At 34.4% G+C, this 27,229-nt stretch overlaps 5 protein-coding genes across 8 annotated transcripts; 1 reads left to right on the forward strand and 4 right to left on the reverse strand.

Annotated features, from left to right (window-relative positions):
- Window positions 1-3,344, forward strand: LOC104726171. The gene has a single exon (XM_010444968.2). The coding sequence runs from the start codon at window positions 256-258 to the stop codon at window positions 3,181-3,183; it is 2,928 nt and encodes a 975-aa protein (XP_010443270.1). The 5' UTR covers window positions 1-255; the 3' UTR covers window positions 3,184-3,344.
- On the reverse strand, window positions 4,112-5,174 carry LOC104726172 (PRA1 family protein G2-like). Its single transcript, XM_010444969.2, has one exon. The coding sequence runs from the start codon at window positions 4,970-4,972 to the stop codon at window positions 4,394-4,396; it is 579 nt and encodes a 192-aa protein (XP_010443271.1). The 5' UTR covers window positions 4,973-5,174; the 3' UTR covers window positions 4,112-4,393.
- LOC104726173 lies at window positions 5,358-10,097 on the reverse strand. Of its 3 annotated transcripts, none has more exons than XM_010444971.1 (4): window positions 10,032-10,097; window positions 8,942-9,176; window positions 7,542-8,541; window positions 5,358-7,445 (listed from the first exon to the last, which is right to left on the reverse strand). In XM_010444971.1, the coding sequence occupies exons 2-4, from the start codon at window positions 9,064-9,066 to the stop codon at window positions 5,601-5,603; spliced, it is 2,970 nt and encodes a 989-aa protein (XP_010443273.1). In that variant the 5' UTR covers window positions 9,067-9,176; window positions 10,032-10,097; the 3' UTR covers window positions 5,358-5,600. The 3 variants fall into 3 exon arrangements, with proteins under 3 accessions (XP_010443273.1, XP_019088646.1, XP_010443272.1); XM_019233101.1 differs by having other exon boundaries at window positions 5,358-7,448; XM_010444970.1 differs by having other exon boundaries at window positions 5,358-7,448; window positions 9,853-10,088.
- Window positions 15,073-19,574, reverse strand: LOC104726174. Of its 2 annotated transcripts, none has more exons than XM_010444972.2 (4): window positions 19,461-19,574; window positions 18,353-18,587; window positions 16,897-17,857; window positions 15,073-16,775 (listed from the first exon to the last, which is right to left on the reverse strand). In XM_010444972.2, exons 2-4 carry the CDS (start codon window positions 18,475-18,477, stop codon window positions 15,435-15,437), a joined length of 2,427 nt encoding a protein of 808 aa, XP_010443274.1. In that variant the 5' UTR covers window positions 18,478-18,587; window positions 19,461-19,574; the 3' UTR covers window positions 15,073-15,434. The 2 variants fall into 2 exon arrangements, with proteins under 2 accessions (XP_010443274.1, XP_010443275.1); XM_010444973.2 differs by lacking the exon at window positions 19,461-19,574 and adding an exon at window positions 19,277-19,408.
- LOC104726176 (putative 4-hydroxy-4-methyl-2-oxoglutarate aldolase 3) lies at window positions 23,765-25,635 on the reverse strand. The gene is made up of 2 exons (XM_010444974.1): window positions 25,433-25,635; window positions 23,765-24,486 (listed from the first exon to the last, which is right to left on the reverse strand). Exon 2 carries the CDS (start codon window positions 24,462-24,464, stop codon window positions 23,964-23,966), a length of 501 nt encoding a protein of 166 aa, XP_010443276.1. The 5' UTR covers window positions 24,465-24,486; window positions 25,433-25,635; the 3' UTR covers window positions 23,765-23,963.

Here is a 27,229-nt window from a genome sequence, read left to right on the forward strand (position 1 = left end):
GTTAGATACATCACATGCAGTTCCTCAGATTTTACCTCAATCTCCTTGAACTACATCAACTGTTGCATTCATGTTCTGACTCATCTCCTCACAGTCCCACTCACTCCAATATATAATCTGTCAGAGAAAGACCATAATGATGATTCATACCAAGTTAGAGAGATAAAGACATACCCTGCTTTTGAGCTGCTGAGAGCTTCATTTGAGTTTTTAATTTGGGTTTGGTGTGAGGAAGTTAAGAAGAGAAAGGGAGTAATGAGAGGAATAGAAGACGAGTCAGAAGCAAGTTTAGTTGGATTAACCATAAGAACTTCATCTCCAGCAAGCTCTTCAAGTAAGAAAGGTAAAGATCTTCTTCAAACAAACAATGCTTCAGATTCATCTCCAAGTATCAAAAACTCTCCTTTCAATTCACCTTCTCTTGTGTCCCCACCATCTTCTGCTTTTGTTTCCGCTTTACAATCTCCTTATATATCCCCAAGAGCTACACAACCCATTACCACAACCACCACCACTCACAAGCCCTCACCGCCTGTTTCTTACAAAGGCTCACAATCTGAAGATGTACCGAGCAGCTCCTACACTCCTCCTTCAGACCAGTATGAGTTTTCTGATGAACAACCATCAGATCGGAAGCTAAAGTTATCAGCTTGTACTCCAGATCCTGCTCCTCCAAGAATCTCCTTCACTTTCCCTGTTCCTAGGGTTTCTTTAGCTAAAGTCTCTGTTTCTTCACCTGCAACTAACACCAAGCTCAGGAGCTCTGATGTCTTCATAGGGTTTCATGGACAAAACCCAAACTTGGTGAGGTTCTGCAAATGGTTAAAGTCAGAGCTTGAGCTTCAGGGAATCGCTTGTTTCGTTGCTGACAGAGCTAAGTATTCGGACACACAGAGTCATGAGATTGCCGACAGAGTTATCTGTTCTGTTACTTATGGGATTGTGGTTGTCTCCTGTTCGAGCTTGCTCAACTACCTTAGCTTGGAGGAAGTTAGGTTCTTTGCTCAAAAGAAGAACTTGATTCCGATTTTCTATGGAACTGGACCTTCTGAGATAATGGGTCTTCTCAACTGCAATGCCATAGATAAAGAGTGTAAAGAAGCCATTGATGGGTTGATTAAGTCCCATGAGTTTAAACTCGAAGCTAATGAGAGCAACTGGAGAATCTGTGTGGGAAAGACCGCAGCGATTCTCAGGGCAAAGCTTGGGAGGAAGAGTGTGGCTGATAAAGAGACAGTGGAAGGAATTGATGAGCTTCCTTTTCCGAGGAACAGATCTTTTCTTGGAAGAGAGAAAGAGATAATGGAAATGGAGATGGCTTTCTTTGGTAACGGAGAGTATCTTGAGTCTACAACACCAAGCACCAGAGGAGAAGCAAGTGGACAATCTGATGGACTTGCAGATGAGGAATCAGATGTTGTATCAACTCGAACTGGGAAATTTATTAGTTTGGAGCTTGGAAAATGCTCAGAGACAAGAAGTGAGGCTTGGAGTGATCCAAATGGTGGGAAAAACTCGCTTAAAAGACTGTTGAAGACTAAGAAGTATAAAAACAGTAGTAACAGCAAAAGTAGCACAAGTGTTGTCTGTGTAAATGGAGTTCCCGGGATTGGGAAAACAGAGCTAGCTCTTGAATTTGCTTACCGGTATTCTCAGAGGTATAAGATGGTTTTGTGGGTCGGAGGGGAAGCTCGGTACTTCAGACAGAACCTGTTGAATCTGTCATTCAGCTTGGGGCTTGATGTTAGCGCTGATGCTGAGAAGGATAGAGGCAGGCTAAGGAGCTTTGATGAACAGGAGTTTGAAGCTTTCAAGAGAATAAAGCGTGAGCTTTTCAGAGAAATGCCTTATCTGTTGATCATTGATAATCTTGAGATAGAAAAGGATTGGTGGGAAGGGAAAGATCTGAATGACCTGATTCCGAGGAACACTGGAGGAACACATGTCTTGATCACTACTAGACTTCCTAAAGTCATGACCTTTGACAGTGTGCAGCTTTCTATATTGCCTTCATCTGATGCAATGGTTCTACTGAGAGGAAGAAGAAAGAAAGATTACCCGGCAGAAGAGGTTGAGATCCTCAAGCTTTTTGAAGAGAAATTGGGACGGTTGAGCTACGGTCTTTGGGTGGTAGGATCATTGCTTTCAGAGCTTGCAATTCCGCCTTCTGCACTCTTTGAGGCTGTGAACAAAGTTCAAATCGAAGAACGTTCAGCATCACCTTTTCTGAACGCAAACGATGAGCAGTATTGCAAATCCAATCCATTCGTTGCAAAGGTCTTAGCTTTTAGTTTGGCTGTTTTTGAGCAAGCTGAAGGAAACAGAAACCTTCTCTCATTGAAAATGCTGCTGGTGGGAGCTTGGTTTGCTCCGGTTCCTATTCCGGTTAATTTGTTAGCTGCAGCGGCTAAGAACATGCCCACAAGTGGAAACCGATTTAGCAAATGGAACAAATGTTTGAGTCACACATTTGCTTGGTGCGGTGGTTGTGGTTTAGGACGCAGAAGCGAAGAGGATGCTGCCTTTTTACTAGTCAGATTAGGACTAGCGAGGATAACAAATAGACAACCTGGATGTTGGATTCAGTTCCATCCGATAACTCAAACTTTCGCGAGGAGACGAGACTACATACTTGCACCCAAGGCAACAGTTCAAGGTGTGAGGAAAATCGATAACCCGCTGTTGAATCTTGATCACCTATGGGCTTCAGCTTTCTTAGTATTTGGGTTCAAATCAGAACCTCCTTTGGTGCAACTGCAAGCCATGGATATGGTACTTTACATCAAAAGAACAGCTCTTCCTCTGGCAATCACAGCTTTCACAACCTTCTCGAGGTGTAACTCCGCATTAGAGCTCCTAAAAGTATGCACCAATGTGTTAGAGGAAGTGGAGAAATCATTTGTGTCTCAGATACAAGATTGGCGTCAAGGCTCACTCTGTTGGAAGAAGAAGACCAACAAGAAGGTCGATGAATACGTGTGGCAGGATGTTACATTGTTGAAAGCTTTATTGCTGGAGACCAGAGCGAAGCTACTGCTACGAGGCGGGCATTTCGATAGTGGAGAGGAACTTTGCAGGACTTGTATCAGTATCAGGACAGTGATGCTTGGCCATAACCATGATCTCACTTTGGCTGCTCAAGAAACACTAGCAAAGTTAGTCAGAATGAGAAGCAAGATATGACCACCCACAAAATACTTCTCCTGGTTATTATCTTGTTACTCTAATCTCAGTTTTGTTAAAGACAGCAAAATTATGTGTAAACGGGTACTTTAAACTAGTTAAGACCTATCTTATTCCTATGTACATTACCAACTTCCTTATTGATCTTAATCTCCTTTTTATTCCTTCAGATCATGAATCATTGCAACTTACTGAGTTCTTTACAGGGTGTAGATGAGTCAAATAACTTACTAGGGAGAGAGTCTTAAGTAGTAACTAACATTCAACGCAATGAATTCTCAAGCTGAATCCTTTTACCTGATATAGCCAATCAAACAAAAGAGATAACACAATCTCAGTAACAAACAGAATTGAAAAAAATGACAAAATGCTCGTGTAAGAAGTGGGACCTAAAGACAAACACAGAAAAATATGTATGGGTGTAGTAGTAATAAAACATGCAATTTAATCAGTGTCTGCGTTTTGCCAACAAGTGTCACTCTCCCCTCTCCTGTTACTGGTCCCGGAGTTACACTACTCAGTTTTGTTTCCTTTTCAAAGAATTAAAAAAAAAAAAAAAAAAAAAAGATCTGACTTTGTCATACAAATTGATGAAGCAAAATTAGTCAGATATCCAACAAAGCAAAAGCAAGATTATTAAGGTATTGAATTGACAATCAAGAGAATATATGATCTGACTCATATAAGCATTTAACTCAGTTTGTGCAATTTGGATCCCTGAACTCTCTGAAGAAGACTAATAACTAACACAGTTAAACACTAAATGTTGTTACTGTAAAAAAAGACTACAACAAGGTCTACTTTAAAACAACTTGAGGTCTCGAGCATCATGACAAAACTAAACCTGGTCACACAACTAGTGGGGATTTGATACATTGTATCTAAAACAACCAGATGTAAAGATGTGATAAAAAATGACCAAAGCAAGTTGGGTTCTTTACTGTTTTAGTAATCAATAAGAAACCATTCATTCTTGCCTTTTGATTACAATCCCAACACCAACACTAAAAAGTCTCCAAGAACTTAAATCATTTTTAGATCATCAAACTTAAAATTCACAGCACACAAATCACAAGAAATCAAACAATGAAGTAATTTTAAAAGACCCAAAAAAAAAAATGGTAAAAAACCAAAAAAACTGAACATCTCTCACAAGCAATTGGGGGGGGGGGAAAAAGTTGAAAATTACGGCAAGAACGATCGGGAAATATCACCGGCGATTAGATCCGATCAAGCCTCCGGTAACAGCATCATCTTCCTCAAGGAAACGCTCATCGGAGTTTCTAATGAAGACGTGAATAATGCAAAACAGCAATCCGACGCCAACACCAACCGCCAAGTTGACGGCGGAGCTAGTGAACCACAAAGCCCAAACGGAAGCTAAAACAAGAAACACAACCACCGTACGATCACCGACCTGAAAGCTCCATAGAATAAGAGGATCTTCTCTGAAGAAGTGAAACAGAAGCCACAAGGAGACGATCGTGCCGACGACGATCAACGCGACGGGACTAGCTGTGATGAGAGCTAACGCGGAGCAAACGGCGACGACGATCGCGTAGTTGACGAAGAAGTAGTGGTAATTCGTTTTTAATCGGAGGAGAAGAGAGGAGAATCGCCACGGGAGAGAGTAATCGCCGGAGAAGACTAGTTCTGACCAGGGACGGTGGCGCGAGATGGTGGTAGTGAGATTATGAATTGATCGGGAGATAACGTCGCCGGTAGGAATCGGAATCGATGTGTAGGTTGTTGTTGTTGTTGTCGGAGGAGAAGGAGAAGAAGGAGTCATAATCGCCGTGAAGAGGATTACATCCGGCGAACTTTCCGATTTGGTTGACTGGTTTTGACCCGACCCGAAATTGCCACCCGGGAGTAATAAAAACCTTCGTCGTATTAACGACTTTTTTTTAGTCAACTACTACATTATTCTTTGTACCAACCAATCCAATTTCGCCAGCTAATCAAATTTGAACACTTTTTAATAATAATTTCTATTAAAAAATACAAAACCAAATTTTGTTAATTAGTTTTAACCACTTTTTTTGTTATGAGTTCCAATTATGATGTTCTTAAGAATTTATAGATTGTTTTACTCTTTTAACTTTGACAAATTTGGTTAGCTTACTGCTTAGTAGTACTTACCATATAGTAAAACAGTGATAATGGCCAAAAGATAAAAAGATAAACTATAAGTTTATAACTTTTTAAAAGAGTGTTTTGGACAACTTTGGTGGCAATGAAAGCCTACATAAAAAGTTACTTAATCTAGACTACAGAGTGTTTTGTTATTTTCAAGTGTTTTGCTTTTTTTTCTTTAAGTAAACAGTAAACTACACAAAGTCTCTCTGCAGAAAGAGATGGAAGCATAGTAAATGTCTGCCGTAGGGACACTCGGAAAGGTCGAAACTTTACGGTGACTAGCTCGGAGAAAAGTACCTTACATGATCAAAATTGTTTCTGAATGCTGAAGCTTGTGGTTGGGCTTGTGGTTGATGTGTTGACTCGAAATTGTTTCTTATATAGAGACCTGTGTTGAAGTGTAAGCCAGCTCCAGCGCAAGGAGGATCAAGAAACTGAGGTGGGGTTGGTGTTAAGCTAGACTGTTGTGATGCTTCTTGATCTGTTTCTCCTTGGTTCATGACCATCAAGTCTTTTCCCATTAACCGTAAAACCGGGTTAGAAGGACTTGGAGGCACAGCCGCGTTGAGATTCGTTCTGCTGGAGAACTTACTCTGAAGATCCGAATCTTGTTGGATCTTGTATGGAGACTGCTCAAATGGATGGTTTTGATCCACGCGTGTGGGTGATTTTGTTAAGTTCATGGCAATTGACGAAGAAGCTGCTCTACGCTGCAGTAGATGAGATGCTTGATGATTGAAAGTAATGCCCTCGTAGATTCTTTCTTTTCTTTGGCAACAACAAGACTCATGTTCACTGTTTCTAAATCTTGAAGGTGTTGTTGTCTTGTCAACGGTAACTTGCTCAGCCTCGGTTGTTGTTCCATGATGAGATGGAACACAAAAGCTCATTGGGGCTGTTGAGTAGGAGGAGGACACAGGAATGTCCGGAGAGAAACTTTCTTGGATAGAAGAAGATAACTCCGCAGGAAAATTCAATCTACCAGGTGCAAAGTTTGAAACTGCGGAAACAGGTGATTCAGAGGAGTTTCTGTCAAGCTGATCCATGGAAGATTGGATTTGGCTTGTGATAACCGACGAGTTCCCAAGATTCTCATCGAAACCCATATCACGAGGGCTTGGTAAAAATGATCCTGGAGGTCCTGGAATGGGAATAGTATCAACCTCTACAAATAAGCTTATTCCTTGTCCTACTTCAGAATCAAACCTCACATCCTCCTTGTAAGAGGTCTGCCCGTAAATCATGTTCCCAACTTCTTTCGAGTAATACATTTCTCGCTCACTAGGTATGACTTCATTAGATGGTGGACTGTCTAACTGGTCGAACTCAGCACCAGTATCATCGGTTTTGTCCAACGCATGAGCTCTTTTGTTATTATCTTCTTCCTCTTCACTATTTTCTTCGTCATCATCATTATAGTCATCGTAACCACTAGATGAAGGATGTGATCTCAGTATTCCTCCATTATCACCAGAGACATAATCATCATCTGACAGCTCACGTTCTTGAGTCATTTTAGATTCCCATTTCCCTAATTCTTCTTCATCATCTTCCTCCGAGAAATCCAACCGAGCTTTCTTTAGCTCCACAGGCATAGATAGTCTCCTACAGGCATTTGGTACAAATGGTGGTGACAACTTTCTCATATTAGTTGCACGAGGAGATGCATCTGAAACCTCTACGGCCTCTAAGCATAAATTCTTAAACTTATCTTTTTGAATCGAAGCAAGGGTCTTCTTCACTCGGAGAGTGTTTACATGAACTCCCTTAAGTGACCCCTCCTCCTTTTCTCTCATGCGGTCTCTAAACGAACGACTTTGAGCTCTTTTACTCTTAACTAAAGTCTTATTCTTTCTAGCAACTTCGCTTCCCAGCTTCTGTTTATTTCGAGGATAGGAATCTGTGGCAGACAAGTCAGTACCTCTGGACGCAACAGGATCTCCTCCTGACCATGTAACATCATCATCCTCAGATGGCTGATCCTGCAAACTATAAAATTTATGCCCTTCCTCATTTAGCTTCTTCGAAGTCATACCACGTTTTGCTAGCATTCGCTGATTATAGAGTCTACGATGACCCTTGCTACTACCTTCTCCAGAAAACCCTCTTTGATACTCCGGTATCTGCTGTACAAAGCAAACCTACTGTTATTTTATGATTCTTGCCACAAAACTCAACTAAAGATATGCAAAATAATGGACAGAAACATATAGAATTACATCTGAAGCATTGGCCTTTTGATTGGTTAGTTTAACAAACTTGTGAGGTTTCCTTCCTCGACGATTTTTCCTCAAGCATTTGTTGTTTCCTTTACTACCTTGGCTTGAACATTTGTTTTCACTACTACCATCATCATGCTGCTCTCTCGACTGAGTTGTACAAGTCTTCTTCTCACTGAACTCTGATAAGATCCGCAATTTTTGACCCTTAGCATCAATATAAACAGGTCCAACGCCAACAGGCGAAACTTTCCGCTTCTTAGACACTTGAGACTTATCACCAACAACTCTATTTGTATAACTCAAAATAGAGACCCACTTTGTTCCATTTCTTTTATCAAGATCTTCTAATGTGTCTTCTTTCGCATAAGCGTAGATATCAACCATCGTTTTAACTTTCACCGGTGGCTTACTCCTAGGCTTGCTTGGCTTACTACTAACAACCAGTGGCAATGCTGAGTCAACAGACAAACACTGATCGATGTGAGCATTCAAAGTGGTATTAGAAGCTGATGAGAAGGTTTTGCAAATAGGACATGTCTTTGAAGCCATTACTGATTCAGAAGTCATCACAAGACCACCGCCGCAACTATCTTCTTTAGATTTCATCATCCCTCTTCCACACTTTTTACTGTGGTGATTGCTCTTGTTACTCGTAGTAGCTACTAGTATCTCTACTTCAGACTTGGAAGTGCTCGGAAACAAACCATTCTCAATGATCCTTGATTGGCTACAAACTCGTTTATTACTACTAGTCTCTGCTAATCTCTGATTTAAACCAAACTTAGCCAAGCCTCTTCCTTGATGAACATAAGACGCGATTTGCTTTCCCGAAGATGAACTAGCCTTGGTCTCAAACTGATTACTTACAGTGGAGAATCTCTGAAACGGTGGCAAAGGATCTGTTACGCCATGAGTTGAAAAAAGATGGAGACTTTTTGAAGAGAATGGCCAGTTGTTCTTGATATTGTTGTTCTTCCGGTTACTATATGCGTAATCTCTGCAAAGCATCAACAAAGTTGTTTACTTTCAAATTATGATTCTTTATAACTCAAAAGTAAGTATATTTAAGGTAACTTTTCACTGAGCTACGTCTAGGAACAAGGACAAAGATTTGAAACCCTCCCTACGTTGATTTCATTGGATACAAAATCATATAGAAGGTGGAAGTTGGAATCTGACCCATTTAATCACTACAAGGAAGAAAGAAAGAAGAAAAGATCGAAACTTTACGATCTAGACATGAGTGATGAGCTCCCTTAGCTATGATTTGACACTGACCCATCATGAAATCCAGAGCCTTTTTTTTTTGTTTTCTTTTTCTTTAAACCATATTGGCGAAGAAACCCAGAAAGAGATAGATTCAGAGGAAGAAGGAAAAAAAAAGTAAAGTGAATTACCTGATGGAGAAATTGGAGAGATGGGATTGACCTAACTCATGGGAAGAAGTGGTGAGATGTTGTAAGAAATGAGAAGAAGAAGAAAAAAGTGGGTCATTTGGTGGGTTCTCAGTGGATAAGAACATTTGATTCTTCCACTGTTACTATTTGCCTCTTCGTTTCCCAAATACTTCTGCATAACACCAGATCTTTATCATCCACCCTTACCCAAATCTAAAACCACACTCCTCCCCTCCTGCAAAAACAAAACACCAAGTACATGTTTCTGATGTTTTAGACTTTGATTTGATGATCAAAACTTACAAGAAACATTATTTCATGTGGAAGGGAGTCACACTAAAGTAAATTAGGATTAGTTGGTTAAACATTTATTTATTTTTTGATTTTGATGAAGTGAAAAAAGAAAAAAAAAATCTCACAAGGAGGAAACAACTCTTCGCACGCAAAAAAAAATTAAAAAAAAAAAAGTTTCAGTTTCCAATCTGATTCGAGAGTTTATTTTATGTTGAGTGATCATAAGAAAAAGTGCATTAAGACATGCATAGATAGATGAAGAAGCTACCAAAATAGAATTAATAATAGAACAAAGTTAACATGAAACTCAACTAGTAGCTAGTAATTAAAAACAAAACTGATTGTGTTCATACACTTAAACAAAGATCATCAACATTTGTAAGAACAAAAACAAAAAAATTCAAGAAACGAGGTAGATTCTTGATCAGCAAACAGAAGACTGCAGATGGATACTGAAATAAACAAGAGATGATATTTATTATACACACAGATAGAGAAATCTGAAAAAAATCTTGATTTCAAGAACCCAAAACATCACTATATAAAGAAAGCCAAGATCGGGGACAAAAAAAAAAACAGTGATATTTACTAGTTAATATATGCATATGCACACATACCCATCTCTTAGATTTCTAGATTTGGATCTTGAAATTAATAAAAACAAAGAGAGGGATCAAGAAGTAGGAACAAGGATAACTAAATCCAAAAACTTCAAACCAGGAATGAACAAAAAGAAGAATAAGATACTGAAGATGGATTTGATAAAACGATGGGTAGTATCTACACACACACACACCTTAGATTGTTTTCTTGGCAAAAGAAGAAAAAAATGGCTTCCTAGAGAGAGAGAAAAGAGAGCATTGAAGAGAAGAAAGAGATTGAGAGAGAAAGAGAGAGGAAGAACCAAAGCACACTATACAATTAAAAAAAAAAAAAAAATGGTGTTCCAAATAAGTCCACATACGTATTATCACTAAATGTGAATAAAAAAATAAAGAAAAACAAATGAGTGCAAGAAGGAAAAAAAAATTGAAAGTGTCCACACTAAGTTCAATTATTATCACACTCCACCACCATCTTTATTTTTTTATTAATCATTTTTCTATTGTATGTAGATTTGGTTTAGTTAAAATTTTAATTTTTAGGTTGCTAGTAGCTACATTCTCTTATTCCGATAAATGTAACTTTTGGTGTGTTTGGCTTTACCATGTAAAAGGGGTTGTTGTTTATCTATCATTTATCGCATAAGAAATTGTTATTAGAAGGTTGGAATACTAATCAACTTCTGAGACATAAGAAATTAAACATGCAATAGATAATCAAAAGAAACTAAGGTTATTGGGTGTGTAATTTTCAAAACTAAAATCATCCCAATAATTCATTAACTAACAGACGATTTATCAAAAAAAAATTGTGTTATTAGAATATATATGAGTAAATTGTTTTATTAATTCGAAACTGATTCAAATGATTTTTCAAATTGCATAATACAAAACACTAAATCCCTAGTTTTAATAGTAATATTTTGAGGAATTTCAGTTAAACATCGTTAAAAATTATTTTAAAATCATTTCAAGAGTTACCAAAATTTCAAGATCCAATTATAAAAGATAACATAAATAAGCTCAAAAATAATTACCAAGTAGCAAATGGATGTGGGATCTACCAAGCAGACAAGCAAGCGACACGTCGCAATCACATCAATCTTAAAAAAAATAAAAACTAATAAAAATATCTTGGGGGCCGTTGTTCCTCCACTCTCTCTATTAAATTACTCATTTTTTTTTTATTATAACATTTTTTACTATTTTTACATCTTTTCTTTAACCGAAACGAAATCATTTTGTACGTCCAATAACATCTTATTTACTGATGATATTCGTACAACAAAGAACAAACTCAAAAGCTCTCTCACAAAAACGCGTTTTAGATAATATCCGGTCACTTTTTTACTCATACGCGCATCTTACACATATAAGATACTATAGTGGTACTAGTAGTATACTAGTATATGTAGTTGTATTGGTATATGTTCCTATCCACAACCAATACAATATTAAGCTTTATTCTATAATGTTTTGAAAACTCGATTTAAACTTTTGGATGGAATAAAAAGAAGTTTAAAATTGTTTATGTTATCTTTGCCTCTTCGTAGGATTTATGATAGAAACTTATGAAATCTGATATATTCGGAAAAAATTTAATAAGCAAGCATGGGAAAAAGCATGAACGCAGAAATATACTTAAAAAAAGGTATGGATATGCAAAAGTGGTGTATATATACAATATAGTTGGTACGTTGGTTCGACGTGGACGAAAGAGATTAACCCAAATCTTATTTGTGTCATGCATGCATGTATATGCATGTGCTCAGTCTATTAAATTATTTCAGCCATACCGTATGTATGACTCCTACCTATATATTCCTAGCTATCTACTATCTACTATATATATAAGGAAGAGATAGAGATAGAGAGAGAGAGGGAGGAGGATTTGAATCAATCTTTGATTCGAAATTAGCATATACTGTGTATATGTTTCGTGTAAGATCAATGTATACAAGTTTGTGGTGAAGTTCTTGTATGAATGTCACGTTTTTGTGGTAGAAGATGGGGTTCATTGAGTTGTATGTTACAAATAATTAGAAGACATATTCGTCCTAAATTCAATTATATTGCCTACATGGACGAAACGCCATATAACACCATCTCAAAGGGTACGGTGACCAAACGTAATGTCATTGATGTGATTTTGAATACTTACAGTGCATTAGATTTCAATAATCGTACATATATGTATTATAGATCTCCTAATGTATTATCACTGATGTGTTACAAATCTTTCAAAGTATGGTGTATGGAATCTGAAAGTTACATATATGATATGATGTGGAACTCGTGAAATATATAAAACATATATAAAATTTAACTTATGTCTTAGCTAGTGCCATATTAATTTAATAGCAACGGAATGTGCACCAAATAAATATATACAAAGTTCTATTATATCATGTGTCGTGCTTTTTAATTTGCTTAGAACAACGCGCAATTTAGCGCTCTTTTTTTAATTGTGTAAATCCACTAATGGGAGAACCAAAACCAACATTTCTCTTGTTTACGCCAACCGCCAAGTGACCCGCTTTAAATAACATCAACACAAATTCTTGAAAGTGGTTTACAAATTATAGTGGTTAATGGACATACGACTGCTGCATTCGTACAATTAATTTTTGTTGTAAAGTTATTTTATGTACTGATATATATAATATCTATTTCAGACATGTTAGATGTCAAAAGAAAAATCCGAAATATTATTCATTTATCGAAAATAATGGAAAACTTATTCTATTGTCAAAAGTTTTGGTTTCTTTCTATATCTATTCTGAGAGGCCAAACTATATATAAGTATTAATTTAATGTTTTTGAGGTTTATTTTGTGACAAAAAAAGGTCCATCAAAATTGTGGATTTGTGTGTATTGTGGTTTGGTATATCACTAATTAATGATTGTTTCTACTATATGTAGTTTAAACTCATACATTATTACGAAAATTATGATATTGTAAAATCAATCCAAACAAACAAAAAAATGGTTTTAAATTTCAAACTAAGTCATTTTGGGTGAACCTAATGATAAATAAATAATATATTAATAGATCAGGTATTATCAGTAGGCCTAATTATCAGAGTCGGCCCTTAGACACAGCTGGATGAGGTAGGTTCTTGTTGGTTCTTCTAAACTATTGTTAAAAGACCATATCTTCGGAATTTCTTGATATTGCATATCGTTCAAATTATTGTTTATTTTTTCATACTAATTAAATTTATTGCTTATATATGTCGACTAAAAATTTCTCTCCATGGAAGTTAGCTAGCTGCCAACCCGAATCTTCATTATTATTTTGTCGGCGCCTAATTTAGTTATTATACATACAAAATCTGATATAATTTTGTTACAAGACTAAAAGAGAACTTTCAAGTTTAAATGTGCTGTTATGTAATGTTGTTGTTATATGACTTTTATAATGTCGTAATTAAGTATTACAAAACCTTAAATATAGGAACAAAGTTGGCTAGGTCTCGGCAAAAAAACCGGATCCGAAAACTCGAATCGGATCTGAAAACTCGAACCGGAACCGATCCGAAAATATGGACCCGAATCCGAACCCGGAACCGGTAGAATATCCTATTATGTCCTAATCTCCTAAACCCGAAGAACCGGAACCGAACCCAAAACCGAACCGAGAACCGAATGGGTACCCGACAAATCCGAAATGAAATAATATACATAAAATACTTGTTATATTTTTTTATTTATAACATAGTTATTCAAAATTATAACTTAAAATTCAAAAATATTAGTTCTTCCTAGATCAAAATATTCAAAATAACCAAAATTATATTGAAATGTTTAGCTATATTTTTTTAAAAATTAACCAATTTTTTAAAAAATTAATTTTCAAAATTTTATTTTAATATTTAACATTAAAATTTCTGGATAATCGGGTAAAATACAGATTATCGGGTTAAATTTCGGGTAATCAGGTACAAAAAACCCCGAACCCGGATAATACCCGATTTTTTCGGATATATATAGGTTCTGAAATTTTAGACTCGAACCGATCCAAACCTGGTAAGATCCGAATCGAACCCGAACCAATATTTTCTGTTTACCTTATTAGGTCCTAAACTTCTCTACCCGAAAAACCCGAACCCGGTCAGTTCCTATCTGAATCCGATCCGAGTACCCGAATGTCCAAGGCTAAAGTTGGCCATCAAACTAAATATAATTATATAAAATGCTTTTTTCGTCAATATGAATACTTTTTATATGTTGACCAAAGAAAAAAAAAACTTTTAAGTATTCAATAGTGTGTGTCAACTTTCAACTAGTCATTTTATCTTATATAATAAATCTTTCATGATAATAACTTTTTCCAAACGGTCAAATGTTGCCACAAGTTTTAATTATATAAGAGTTAGTGGGAATTTCAAAAACAACATAGTTGAATTTTAGGACCAATGTTTCCTTTCAGTACAGTGGACATATATATACCTCTTTTAATTTGATGCAGGAGTATCTCTCTCAAAATTTAATATAAACTGAAATTTTCAGTTTGTTTTGTTTCAAACCTTGCAATCATACTATAATAAGTTACGAATTAAGCTATATGTATTATACATAGAGCTTTTTAATTAATAACCTCTTTATAAACAGCAGCACATGAATTTGGATCTAACATCATCGAGTAATTGAATTATCGATGCATGCATGAATCATTTAATAGTATAGTTGACAAATTAGTTGCTTATGGACCGGAGAAAAATAACTTGAAAGGTCGACCACTATTATACCAATATATGTATATATGTGCGTGCATTCACTATACATTCATGATGTAAAACAAAAGAAGACAATATACACATGGATGATGGAGTGAGAAGCATATGATAATAAGCAAATAATTTTGAAAATGCGCATGCAATATAGCCGTTGTGGTTGTACTCATCTCTACGCAAATATATATTCATATTTTTCACTACAAATATTTCCCAATTTGATTAAAATTTTCTTGTAACAAGAAACAGCTCATCTACGCCAAGATGCAACTATTTTTTGTTTTGTTGTTATATATAAAAAAACTTGTCCATCTAAATATATATGTTTGTAGTAAAGTTTATATGTTTGCAGTCTAAAACAAGGAATGAGTTAGGAAAAAAGAAAAAGAATTGCGTTATTGCGTATACATAGTGTATGTCATGACGGTGACTATGATCTTGACTACCTCATATGATTTCAACCATATAAATTATATATCTATATAAAGAGAAGCACCAATGATGTTAACTCATATCAAAATTATTTAAAATTCGTTTTCATAACATTATAATAACTTTCATATTTTTAAATCTTTAAACCCCTTTGAAACCATTACAAAAGCAGGGTCCATTACCTTGGTGGAGTTCTCATATCCTAATGAGAATGAGAATCTATCTCACCAGTTCTTCTAAAGCAGCCTCTTTGAGATTCTCAACCTCTTTATATAACAGAGTGATACATGAGATCTTGAAGTTGAATGATGAGGAGGAGACTAGCTTCTCTATATCTCAAGCTTTAAGGAAATTGCCTGGACTTTGATCTGAAATGCCGTGGAATAATGGTATCTTGGAGACAAGTAGAGTTCTTGATCAGAGATTTTTTCATGGAATGTTGTAGAAGCTTGTGCTGGGGTCGAAATATAATCCGTTTCCACCATAAGGACGATGAAGGACAGAAGGAGACACTTGTTGTGTCTTATAGAGATCAAGAAACTGAGAGGTTGGTTTTGGACTTGATTCTTTATGTGAAGGCTCTTCTTCTCTTTGGTTCATAACCATCAAATCCTTTCCCATTAGCCGCAACACCGGATTGGGATTTGAAGTAATCACTGGCGCAGGCTTACTCAGGAAATCCAAATCTTGTTGGATCAAGGGTGGTGGTTGTGGTGGTGGTGTCTCTTCAAAAGCTTTCTCCTTTCTTTGGCAACAACATGATTGATCATCGTCTCTGAATCTGGAAGGCCTCTTGTCAATGGTGATGATGTTATGAAGAATCTGTGTTTCAGGAGCTGCAAAGTTTGAAATTGCTGAAACAGGTGATTCTGATGAGTTTCTGTCAGTGAGATCAAGCTGATCTTGTGAAGATTGGACTTGGCTTGTGATAACTGAAGAGTTTCCATGATGTTCAACTGCATCAGTTGCCATATCCCAAGGACTTGGTAAAAATGAGTCTGGAGGTCCTGGAATAGGAATGGGATCAACCTCCATAAACGAGCCGTCTTGTTCCGCAGTTTCGCAACCAGTTTTCTCATAAATCATGCTTTCAAACTCAACATCTGCATCATTAGAATTGTGCAACATATCATCATCTTCTTTGTTATTACCACTATCTTCATAGCTTTCATGATCATTGTCTTCCCCACTAAATAAAGGATTTGAGCTTAGTACAAACTTATCAGCTTCTCCATCATCATCATCCCAATCATCATAATCTGTCAGATCACATTCTTGACTCATTTCAGACTCCCATTTCCCTGCATCTTCTTCATCTTCATTCCCTGAGAAACCCAATCGAGCTTTCTTGAACTTCATGAAGCCTTTTGCCTTGGATGAAAACTCCTTATCCACAGGTATTGAACATCTCAAGGGATTTGCAACAAATGAATCCCTTTCATCAATGCTTTTGTTCCTAGATAAAGCCAAGCTCTTTCCAGAGACTTGTCTCTCCCCACATATTCTCCATGAGCCTTGACTGTTTGAGGGAGAAGAAACTGTCTCGAACAAATCAGTATTCACATTACTTGGACCTCTTAGCACAAGATGATCTTTTGACAATGAATGCTGATTCTCATATGGCTGATCACAAGTTTTTGTCCCATTCTTATTTCCATGTCTTGAAAGACGACGTTTAGGTATCATCCTTCTACGGTGACCAAGACCTGAAGTTTCTGACCTCTCAAAGTCTTTACCTTCTTCAAAATATCCTCTTTGATAATCCGGTATCTGTTACACAAGTGATTTTGTTAAACAAACATTAAGAGTATAGCAACAAATCAAGAACGGATCCTACAAATGCATAGACTACCGGAAAAAACTATATATGAGAGGTCAAATGAAAGCATACCTCTAAAGCATTGCTTTTGCCTTTTCTGCTTTGACGAACTAGTTTAGGATACTTGTGATATTTCTTTCCCGGGAGTTTTTCCCTAGAGATTTTGCTCCCTTTACTGTCGCTACAAGATTTCTTATCACTACCATCTTCATGCTTACTTGATGGATCAGAAGTTTTCTCGCTAAACTCAGATATAATCCGTAGTTTTTGGCCTTTAGCATCAATGTAAACAGGTCCAATGCCAGCAGCTTCTTCGTCAATGCGAACACGCACCACACTACGCTTCTTTCCTTTGCTGAACACGTCAGGCTTATTATCAGAGACAACCCGGTTGGAGCAGCTCGAAATTATAACCCAGTTTGTTCCATTCCTTTTATCAAGATCTTCTAATGTGCCAGCTTTGGCAGAAGCATAGATATCAACCATCGATTTAACTTTCAACCGTGGCTTAGTCTTAGGCCTGTTTGGCTTACTAATTGGCTGCTGCTGTTCCGAGTCAACTGACAGACACTGATCGATGTGCGCATTTAAAGTGGTGTTAGAAGCAGACGAGAAGGTTTTGCAGATGGGACAAGTTCTCAAAGCCATAGATTCAGAAGGTGAAAAGAGGCAACTATGATCTTCTTTTGATCCACTATCCACACAGGCTCCAGGTTTCACAACCACCATCCCACACTTTTTTCTAGGATTCTTGTTAGCCATAGCTACTTGTATTTTGGATTTCGAACCACTCGCCAACAAACAACCATTCTCAAACCCTTGTTTAGTCTCCACTAATGTCTGATTAGAGCAAAGTTTCTCCGACTTTCTCTTGTTACTACTTATCGCTTCCACATGAGTTATGCTTAGCTTCTTCACTTGAATCGGTGGCAATGGATCACTTAAGCCATGTCTCAAACAAAGTTGCAAACTTGTTGAGGAGAAAGGCCAATTTTTGTTGATGTTCTTGGTTCGGTTACTAAATGCATAATCTCTGCGAAAACATTCACAAAAACCAAATTATAAACCATTAGTACAACAAACAACCAGACAAAACAAGGGTACAGGCTTTAAAAAGAAAAAAACTTCTGAGAGACATGACATAACAAAGAAAAGTTTGTTCCTTTGATGATATATAATACTGAGCCTCGTACAGATCAACGCACACGGTATGGACCAACGGATCAAAGAAAAGATATGAAGAATAGTCAAACAAAACTTAATACCAGTCACATAATCACAGAAGGTGAAAGAGAAAAAAATAAAAATACATAAAAAAAAAAAAAGCTTCTTGTTTTGAATCTGACCCATTAAGCAAAATTGAATGGATGAGAAGAAAAGATATGTATTATCAAAGATGATCAGACCTAAACAAGAAAGCTAAAGACTTTAGCCTAAAACAATGGTGAAAGAAGAAACTGTTGACTTCTTCTTCTTCCACCATAATAAAACCCCAACAAAATCTGAGAAGAAAAAAAAGAAACTTTACCTGATGGAGAAACTTGAAAGATGTGATTGACCTAACTCATCACTAGAGTTGGTCAGATGTAAGAAATCAGAAGAAGAAGATGGATTGTTTGAAGGGTTTTGTTGATCAGTGGATGATAAGAACATTTGTTTCTTCCACTGTTACTACTATTCACTTCACTTTTAACCTTGTCCCTGCTCTTCTGCATAACACCAGATCTTCTTATATTACCAAAATTTTTGTGAGCCTATGATACCTGAAATAGAGTTACAACAACAACAACTGTTATTTTTTTTTTAAAACTCTTTGGTCTGAAGACACATGATTATAAAGATCTTGCTTGAAAAAGAAAAAAATATTATTTCATGTGAATGGATGAGAAAACAGAGAGTAAAATTAGGATTAGTGGGTGAGATTTTCAAGTATCTGGGTCGGATTGGTGAAGGAGATCATTAACAAAGAACAATCAAAAAATTGGATTTTTAATTCTATTAAAAAAATTTCCCCTTTTGAGAAGCCATCAGTTTCCAATCTGATTGGAGTGTTATTTTATGCACATAAAACTCAAAAAGACATCTCTCACACAATAAGAGACCAATATAGATCTCAAGAGTGTAGGAAACTGACAGTACTAACTAAAACAAACCATCTGTGGTGGATTATAAAACCAAAGATCCTTAAGATTGTTTCCCCCAGAAACTATTTGAGATTAATGAAAAGAAAAAAACACAAACCCTTACAAGCTATGTGTGTACAATGAAAGAAGAAAAATTAATTGAATCATGAGATTATAACAACAAATCTGGAGAGAAAAAATTAAGAATCCAAGAAATATAACAAAACCAAACCAAACCCTTTTTTTAATAATGCTATGAACAGAAGAAGAAAGAAAAATGGATCATAAAATACTAAAAACTTACAGAGGAGTAAAGATAATATGCATACCAATTTTGAAAGAATAGAAAGTTTGGATCTTTGGAACTTAACAAACTAGAAACTGTAAATCGCTGATACAATACAAGAAAAGAAGAAAAAAAACAAAGAACTAGAACTAGAAGAAGAAGAAGTAGAGATAGAAAGTATAAAAATAAACACAGAAATTGAATCACTATAAATATTACACACAAACCTTTTAGAGGACTTGATTATTTCAAAAATGGTTTTTTTTTTTCTTTTTCTTGGCAGGAGAAAAGATTTTCTTAGAGAGAGAGAGAGGGAGATGAACAAGAACCACGCACTAACACATCAAAGTGGTATCAGGTTCCCTTAAGTATATTTAATAAACATACTGTTTATTAAAAAAATAGACTAAAGTTTTTCTTTAATAAAAAAAAATGTTAAAATGATTTGATTATTTTCATTTTTCCTCGTCGCTGTTCCTTTCGTCTGTCTGTAAGTGAGCTGTGTTAATTCGTAAATAGTTTTTTTCTTTTCTTTTTTGGAAAATTTTAAACTTTTTTTTTTTAATGCATTTGTTCGTCACCATAACTATTATTTTATTTTCCACTTCTAGGCCTGAACTGAACGAGACAGTAGAGAGCTGCTTATTTACTATTTTTTGTGTCTTTAGGAAATGGTTTCTATCATATGTTTCTTCTATACAAAATGCAACAATTTTCCAAAAATTTAACTTGTAATAAATTAAGAAACTTTATCTATATATATATCATAAGTATTGAAGATTTTTTTTTGTTTGGGTATAAATTTTTTTTTTTAATTATTAAGCCCAACATCCCTTCGGACCTAGAAACCAGAACATTTTATATGGTCTCCTTCCAAGCACCGTCCTTCGAACCAACGACCTCTAGACTTTGCGAAAGAGTCTTTACCGTAGATGTTTTACATTTTTATATGCTCTAAAGTCTAAACATATGAATCGTGGAGGAATGAAATTTTGAGACCATCAAATAGCAAATATGATTTTTACATATATACATGTTTAGGTTGACTAACTTTAGTTTTAATTCGGGACAAAGTCTTTGGAACGAGACGGGGTTGTAAACAAAAATTATCTGATTTGTAACAATCATTAAGATGGTTTTTTAGTGTGATATCGATCGGTATCTAGGAATATATGAATGTAGAATCGTAGGTAATAGAAGATCTTTGAAAGATATTTAAAGTGGAGCATATAAAAATAAACGAATGGCTATGATATCTTGGGATGATATGGAGGTATATCGTTCAAAAGATTCTCCAACGTTTTAAGTTATAAAGACTGTGTGTAAGTGATCGAAGAGTTTGGAATCATAAAAAAGACATACAAATGAAGAAAGACTTTTGATTTTAGACTCAATATGTTATTCAATGCATGTCTACGAAAACATGATGTCCAAGAGTGTAACAAAAAGGGATCCAAGTGTTTGAAAAGCTGGCTGGCCATATGTTTGTGCATTCCTAAAATTTACAAGCTATTCTTTGTTTGAAAGCAAATACAAGTTCTTCTTACATGATCCATAGATAGTGTATAAACTTATGAGATATCTTATATATTGATCTTTTTAGTATAAACAGCCAGAATTATCGCAAATCATCAACATTATTAGAGAAATTAAGAAGAAGAAAAATATCATATAATAATCTAAATAAAGAAGAAGAGAGTGCCATTTTGTGGAAACGTAAGGGCTAAACAAATGATGATTTTTAGTCAAACATCATTTTCCTCGTTAAGTCATATTCCATGCCCTATGGGACTTATTGGAGGTCCCATAATTCATTCCTTCGCTACACGACATTTTATATTTTGTGTAGTAATAATGAATGAAATTTTTTTGAAAAGTAATGAATGGAATGAAGCAAGACACCAAAAGAGGAAGTAAAAAAAAAGGTTAGTATAGCTTCTTAATCGCAATGATAAACCACAAGAAACATCCGTTTATAGCTTTTGATTAACAAGTTCCATCACAATTAGCACTTCCAAAATTCTTCAAAGATAGAGTGAGAAACAACAAGTGGTCGTAAGTATATAGAGATATGTATGGTTTATATAATTTAACTTATTTTTGTCTACTAGAGTGTCATATCATCCAAAAATATATAAGAATATTTTCACTTTTGATAAAATTCAAACATTCTGCTGGTAAAATAAAAAGCCAAACAGCATCAAATTATTATGTTATATTAAACAGAAAACATATCTCAGCATTATTATTTTCACATTTGATTTAAAAGATTCGATAGATACAAAAATATGCTAGAAAAAGTTATATTAAGTTAATTTGAGGGTAGACTGTTATTCTAGATACCATGTAAATGAAAACAAACAAACTAATGTTAAGAATTTTTTTATTTTATGAAATGTCCACATACGTTAAATTATCAAATGGCATAGACATATGATGATGGTGTGGTCTGTCTAACTTTTTATGATCCTATTATTTATTGTGACGGAACATTAATTCATAATTTATTTCTTATCCTTAAAATATATTTTATTTATTACTACTATTCTTCTTCTTCTTTTTTTTTTTATAAATATTTATTACCATTCTTTATGATACCAATTTTTTTCTATTAATAACGGGGAGCACCGATTTTTCCGTACGTCTTCGATGTGTGTTGGTCGAAAAAAATGAGTGAACCGAAATTAACGTGACAAATAAAATCTGATCTTATATATTTTGGTTTGGTATGAATGTGATTATAGATTTTTTTATTCAATTGTTTCAATTCCATAAAAGTAGTTTGGTCCACCACGATGTGTATTCTTCTTTCAAACCTGTTATTAGCAGAATTTCATATTCGCATTCAAGTAAATGGAAATTTTTATACTTGCCTATCTTTCTCCTATAATATAATTAAACAGACGTACACAACATTTTTTTAAAGCTATATAATTTTTATAAATATAATTTTTATAAATTAGTTACAAAGTAGGTTATACATTAAATATAGGTTAGTTACAAAAAAATATTATAGATTAATTGGTCAATCCGTGAGCTATATGAATACACTTAAAATTATTCCAAAGAATCTTATTAAAAAGAATATTCCAATCATTTATACAATTTCCTAAATAAAAACTTCAATATTCCATGTATTGTTACAAAATATATACTGTTAGACATAAAAATATATTCTTAAGCGTAAAAAGAAATAAAATCTTGGCAATTTATCACACTTAATCGTGATTTCCGAGATCTTATTGTGCAATTGAAAATAAAATCTTACCTAAGCACGGATCATATTAAAAAACTTTCACCAAACATGTTCAAAAATTAAAATAAAAACAAACAACAAACATAACCATTTCTCATACATAAAATTACAAAATTAACAATATAAAACTTACAAAATAGGTATTTTTTAAAGTCTATATATTTAGCATATGATTTTATTACATAATGTTTTATCCAAAAAAACTTTTAAAAAGAATCATATAAATATATTTTATTCTAAAATTATAATATAAATAAAAGGAATTTCAACCCGTGCTCTAGCACAGGTCATAATCTAGTATTTCCTTTATAATAAAACGGAAGTACGCAATATTGTTTTGTAGACTATATAATTTTAATAAGTTGGTTACAAATATGTTATACATTAATGATAGATTAATTGGTTACAAATAGGTTATACCGAAAATCTCAAAGAGAATATTCTAAAAAATCATATCATCTAGCTTACCATATTAATTTTTTTATTAAATTATTCATCAAATTAAATCTTTTGATATCTAACTTAACATATTAATTTGTTAATTATCATTATACTTTACCTCTCATTTTTATATATGAATCTATTTTGTGAAACAAATAAATTATCATATTATTTATTATAATTAAAAAATATTTTATTTTCGGATATACAATAAGTTTAATTTTTAAAAACAAATATAAATTGTTCGATCTATAAAATATTCAAGCTTTAGTAATATTATTCTTTAGAAATAATTTCTATTGAATATTTAACGAATCAAAATTTGAATATTTAAATTCAAATTTACAAATTTATGTCTTATAATGACATTTAAGTCATGATGTAGAATATACATTGTTGAAATAACTTCACATGTATAACCTAATACAAAATATACAAATTTTATTTTAAAATATACAAAATATACAAAATTTTGTATAAAATAAAATTTAACCAGTGTTATAGCACGAGTACTTATTTAGAATTATTAACAATATAAAACTTACAAAATAATTATTTTTTAAGTCATTATATTTAATATATAATTTTATTGCATACTGTTTTATCAAAAAAAAATTTTAATCGTATAAATATATTTTATTCAAATCATAATCGTGATCGAATATTTAACACGCTCTTTCTAGAATGAAATAAATCTTTGTTGTGTAATGTGTACAACACATGTATTGACTTATTGATCTCTTTCATTTAATGAGGACGAAAAAAAGTGCAATTATTTAAACCCACTTTTTCATTACCATATCTATTTATCACATGATTCACGTCTTTTCAAAGTTCACTAGAAATAAAGGTTTTATCCATAGCACTCTATTTTATTTTGTATGATATAATAACATTTAACAAAACATAACTACATAAAGTATATTGCAAGAAATGATTATTTGGAACATTAAGCAAGATGATTAAGAATTCGAATAGCTTTGCTTCAAGAGAAGCTGCAGTGTCTTTAGCAATGTCGTGGAAAAAGTCTGACTCAAACGGAGAGTTCAGTCTTGGAGATCAAGACACCATCACTATCAGCATAAAGCCACTCTCCATCTCTAATCAAAGTTCCTCCAATATGAACCGGCACATTCTTCTCACCATGACCTTTCTTAGTAGACTTCAATGGGTTAGATCCCAAGGCCCTAACCCCAACATCGCAATCATTGATCTCGTCCACATCTCTAACGCATCCATTCACAACAATTCCCGCCCACCCGTTGTTCTGAGCTAACTGTCCGAGGTTTCCTCCAACAAGCGCACATCTCATGCTTCCACCACCGTCTATAACTAAGACTCCGCCTTCTCCTTTTGTTTCTAGTTGGTTTCTGACGAGGACATTGTCTTCAAAGACCTTGAGAGTCACGATTGGTCCTGAGAAGCATCTTCTTTGGCCATACATCTTGAAGATTGGGTGGAGAGCGCGTAGGTCTCCGTTTGATATTAGTTCTGCGTTGCTGTCACACGCTTCTGCAGTTGCAAATGCAGCCATGGGAGAATGTGTTTTGTGAGTTCTGCATTTGGAATCACAAGACGGATTAGAGCAGGGAACTGAGAGAAACTGATGAAAATAGCAAAACAAACTAAACATAGACAAGTGTTCTCATGCTCATTTGGAATTTCTCCATCAACATGAACAATTTGGGGGATTCAAGATGCCAACAAGGTATCATTTTTGTTACTGACTCTAAACAAATGCACTTGAAAGCTGATGACAAGATTTAACCAGAAAATACACACAGACACGAATATAAAAGTTCAAGAAAAAATGAGCCAAAACATCAAAAGACAAAACGAGAATAAAAAGGCAAGCATATGATTTATCAACAAAAACATGTGCAACTCTTTGCATAAAAACTGTGTTGTTAAAGCCAGACTTGGAAGAGGCTGGGATTTGAATCAAATCTCTCAGGCTCAAGAAAGCAGAGCAACTCAGATTATAAACAACAACTTATGAAATGTAATCCCCTAAAAAATACCCAGCAGTTGACTGAATTGATGACTGTTTGCTTGACTCTTAAGTTTGATATTTAACTAAGGACACAAGCTTTGTGTGTTATCTACCATAGTTGAGCCAGATGCTATAAACAACCTTTAAGATACTCCTTTCCCGGACTAGATACCAAACGTTAAACATATATATGTACACACATACGTACCTTTTACTTAACCAAGAAAACAATGAAATATCGAAAAAACAAACCCATTTGTCTAATAAACCAAAGCTATATGAACCTAATAGTACTGAATTGTTTCTATTTTTGTCCAAAACACAATAATTCCAAGTTAACTTATACGGCGGAAACACACTAGACAAACAACAACAAAACCCAAAGGAGACCCTTCTAACCCTAAGAAGCAAAACATAATCTAAACCGATCTCAAACATCGATATCAACATAACTGGTATGGATTTCAACAAAATCAAATCTTTTTCACAAGAGGAAGCAGAAGATTTACCAAAAGAGATAGAGAGATTAGAGATCCAAAGCTTTCGGCTTTCGGCTTTCGGCTTTCTGCAAAATTCTCAACGACGATATGTACATGTATGTGTATATACAATCGACCCAAGTGAACGGGTGAGGTCAGCTTCTTCTTCGTGTCAGCCTATCCATTTACTGAAAAACAATTCTCATAGAAGCTTGTGCCATTAGAACCACTTGGTTCTCTTCTATCGTCGGTGCGGGTTTTTTCAATCCGACCCGCTTTTCTCGGATCCAGTCATTGACTTTTTTCTTTTTCTTTTTCTTTTTGCGACTTATTTGGTTCGCTCATCTGATATTCAAATCAAGTCCGCTGGGTCAATCAATATTCCAAATTAAGCTATAACGGGCCATATGGGCCTTGTGATGTTAGAATTTAAACTCAAGTTTACACATTGGAGAGGAGCTACAGTAGTGATAAGTGATAACTGTGTTCAATCTTGGTTTGCGTTTGGATTCGGTTCGATTTTTCGGTTTCTTAAAATTTCCGGTTTATGAATACTAATACGAATATTCAAACTATTATATTAGTCCTTATTAGTAGATTCTAATCGTATTTTTCATTTTATTTTCTAAAGACCCCCTTTTTTCCTCCTCAAAAAAATCAGATTAAATAGATTCTTTACAAATTTTAAAACTAAATTAAAGTTTTCTATTTACAACTCTCTTAACATAAACTAGAATCCACATGCTGTAAGTTGATGATTTAGAGGACAACAAACTCATACAACTTTCTTTTTCTATCATTTAATTTGCAAATGATGATTTGGTACGATTTCTATTTTTTGTTTGGATTCAAATTTGGATTTTAGTCAAATATGTTATGAATTTAGGAAAATAAGTAGGTTTTAGTTCAGTTTTGGAGATCATACAATGTTTCGGATATAATCCATTTACATCATAACTAAGAGGTACAATGTTTTAAATAACAATAATAATCCATTTAAATCATACTATTAAGGTATAGTTTTGTTTTTGAATTTAATATCTCAAAATCGGTTTGGTTTGGACCGGACCTGTTTGAGTTTTGAACACCTAAACAAAAACTGACAAGACATCAGAGCCGTCGATCCACTGTCCTTTCAAAGTTCGTTTTGCGGGTCCCACGTTGTCAAAATATACAAAAATATCTTACAGAAGAAAAAGAGAGAAAAAATAAAAAATAGAGGGAAAGAGGTATACCACGCCACAACCGTGCTTTGTCTGTCACATGAGTGGTGTTTTTTCGTAAGGAGGTCACAGCTCCGTAACGGGATAATTTGCGGCTCTTAAAAGGACAAACAACAAAAAAAAAAAAATTAAAGTTAAAAAAAAAAAAAAGGGAAATTAAAAGAGGCTTGGTCAATGTCTCTTTTTTGACCGGGTTTTTTGGAATAAAAACTGCCTCGTCCTCAATTTCCAATTTAATATTCAATTTAAGGTTATAATTAAAGTCATTTCACCACCATTTTATTAAATTAGAAACTTCCTTTATTATCTAAATTCCCCTAACGCACGTTAGTCATTTGTTTTCTTCCTCTTTACTTCATATATCTACAAAAATATGATCTTATATTAAGGGAACGTTAAACTTGACAACAAGATTAAAAAAAAAAAAAAAAACAGATACCAACGTTTTTAACGTATATATATATATATATCTCCTTATTTTGTAAAAGTATATTTGTCTGGTTAGCTCTGAACTTGTTCTGATCGTTTAATGATTTTTTTTCGTGTTTCATGGATCAGTTACAAGTTACTAAAGAGTTATGTCAGATTTTGAATATCTTGAAGT

This window comes from Camelina sativa, chromosome 11 (genome assembly GCF_000633955.1).
Source record: "Camelina sativa cultivar DH55 chromosome 11, Cs, whole genome shotgun sequence".
NCBI lineage: Eukaryota > Viridiplantae > Streptophyta > Magnoliopsida > Brassicales > Brassicaceae > Camelina > Camelina sativa.

Coding starts and splice junctions, on each gene's coding strand:
- LOC104726171 (XM_010444968.2), top strand. CDS start 256: ATGAGAGGAATAGAAGACGAGTCAGAAGCAAGTTTAGTTGGATTAACC.
- LOC104726172 (XM_010444969.2), bottom strand. CDS start 4,972: ATGACTCCTTCTTCTCCTTCTCCTCCGACAACAACAACAACAACCTAC.
- LOC104726173 (XM_019233101.1), bottom strand. CDS start 9,066: ATGTTCTTATCCACTGAGAACCCACCAAATGACCCACTTTTTTCTTCT. Junction 8,542..8,941: donor CTCTCCAATTTCTCCATCAG/GTAATTCACTTT, acceptor GATGCTTTGCAG/AGATTACGCATATAGTAACC. Junction 7,449..7,541: donor AAAAGGCCAATGCTTCAGAT/GTAATTCTATAT, acceptor TGCTTTGTACAG/CAGATACCGGAGTATCAAAG.
- LOC104726174 (XM_010444972.2), bottom strand. CDS start 18,477: ATGTTCTTATCATCCACTGATCAACAAAACCCTTCAAACAATCCATCT. Junction 17,858..18,352: donor CTTTCAAGTTTCTCCATCAG/GTAAAGTTTCTT, acceptor ATGTTTTCGCAG/AGATTATGCATTTAGTAACC. Junction 16,776..16,896: donor GCAAAAGCAATGCTTTAGAG/GTATGCTTTCAT, acceptor CTTGTGTAACAG/ATACCGGATTATCAAAGAGG.
- LOC104726176 (XM_010444974.1), bottom strand. CDS start 24,464: ATGGCTGCATTTGCAACTGCAGAAGCGTGTGACAGCAACGCAGAACTA.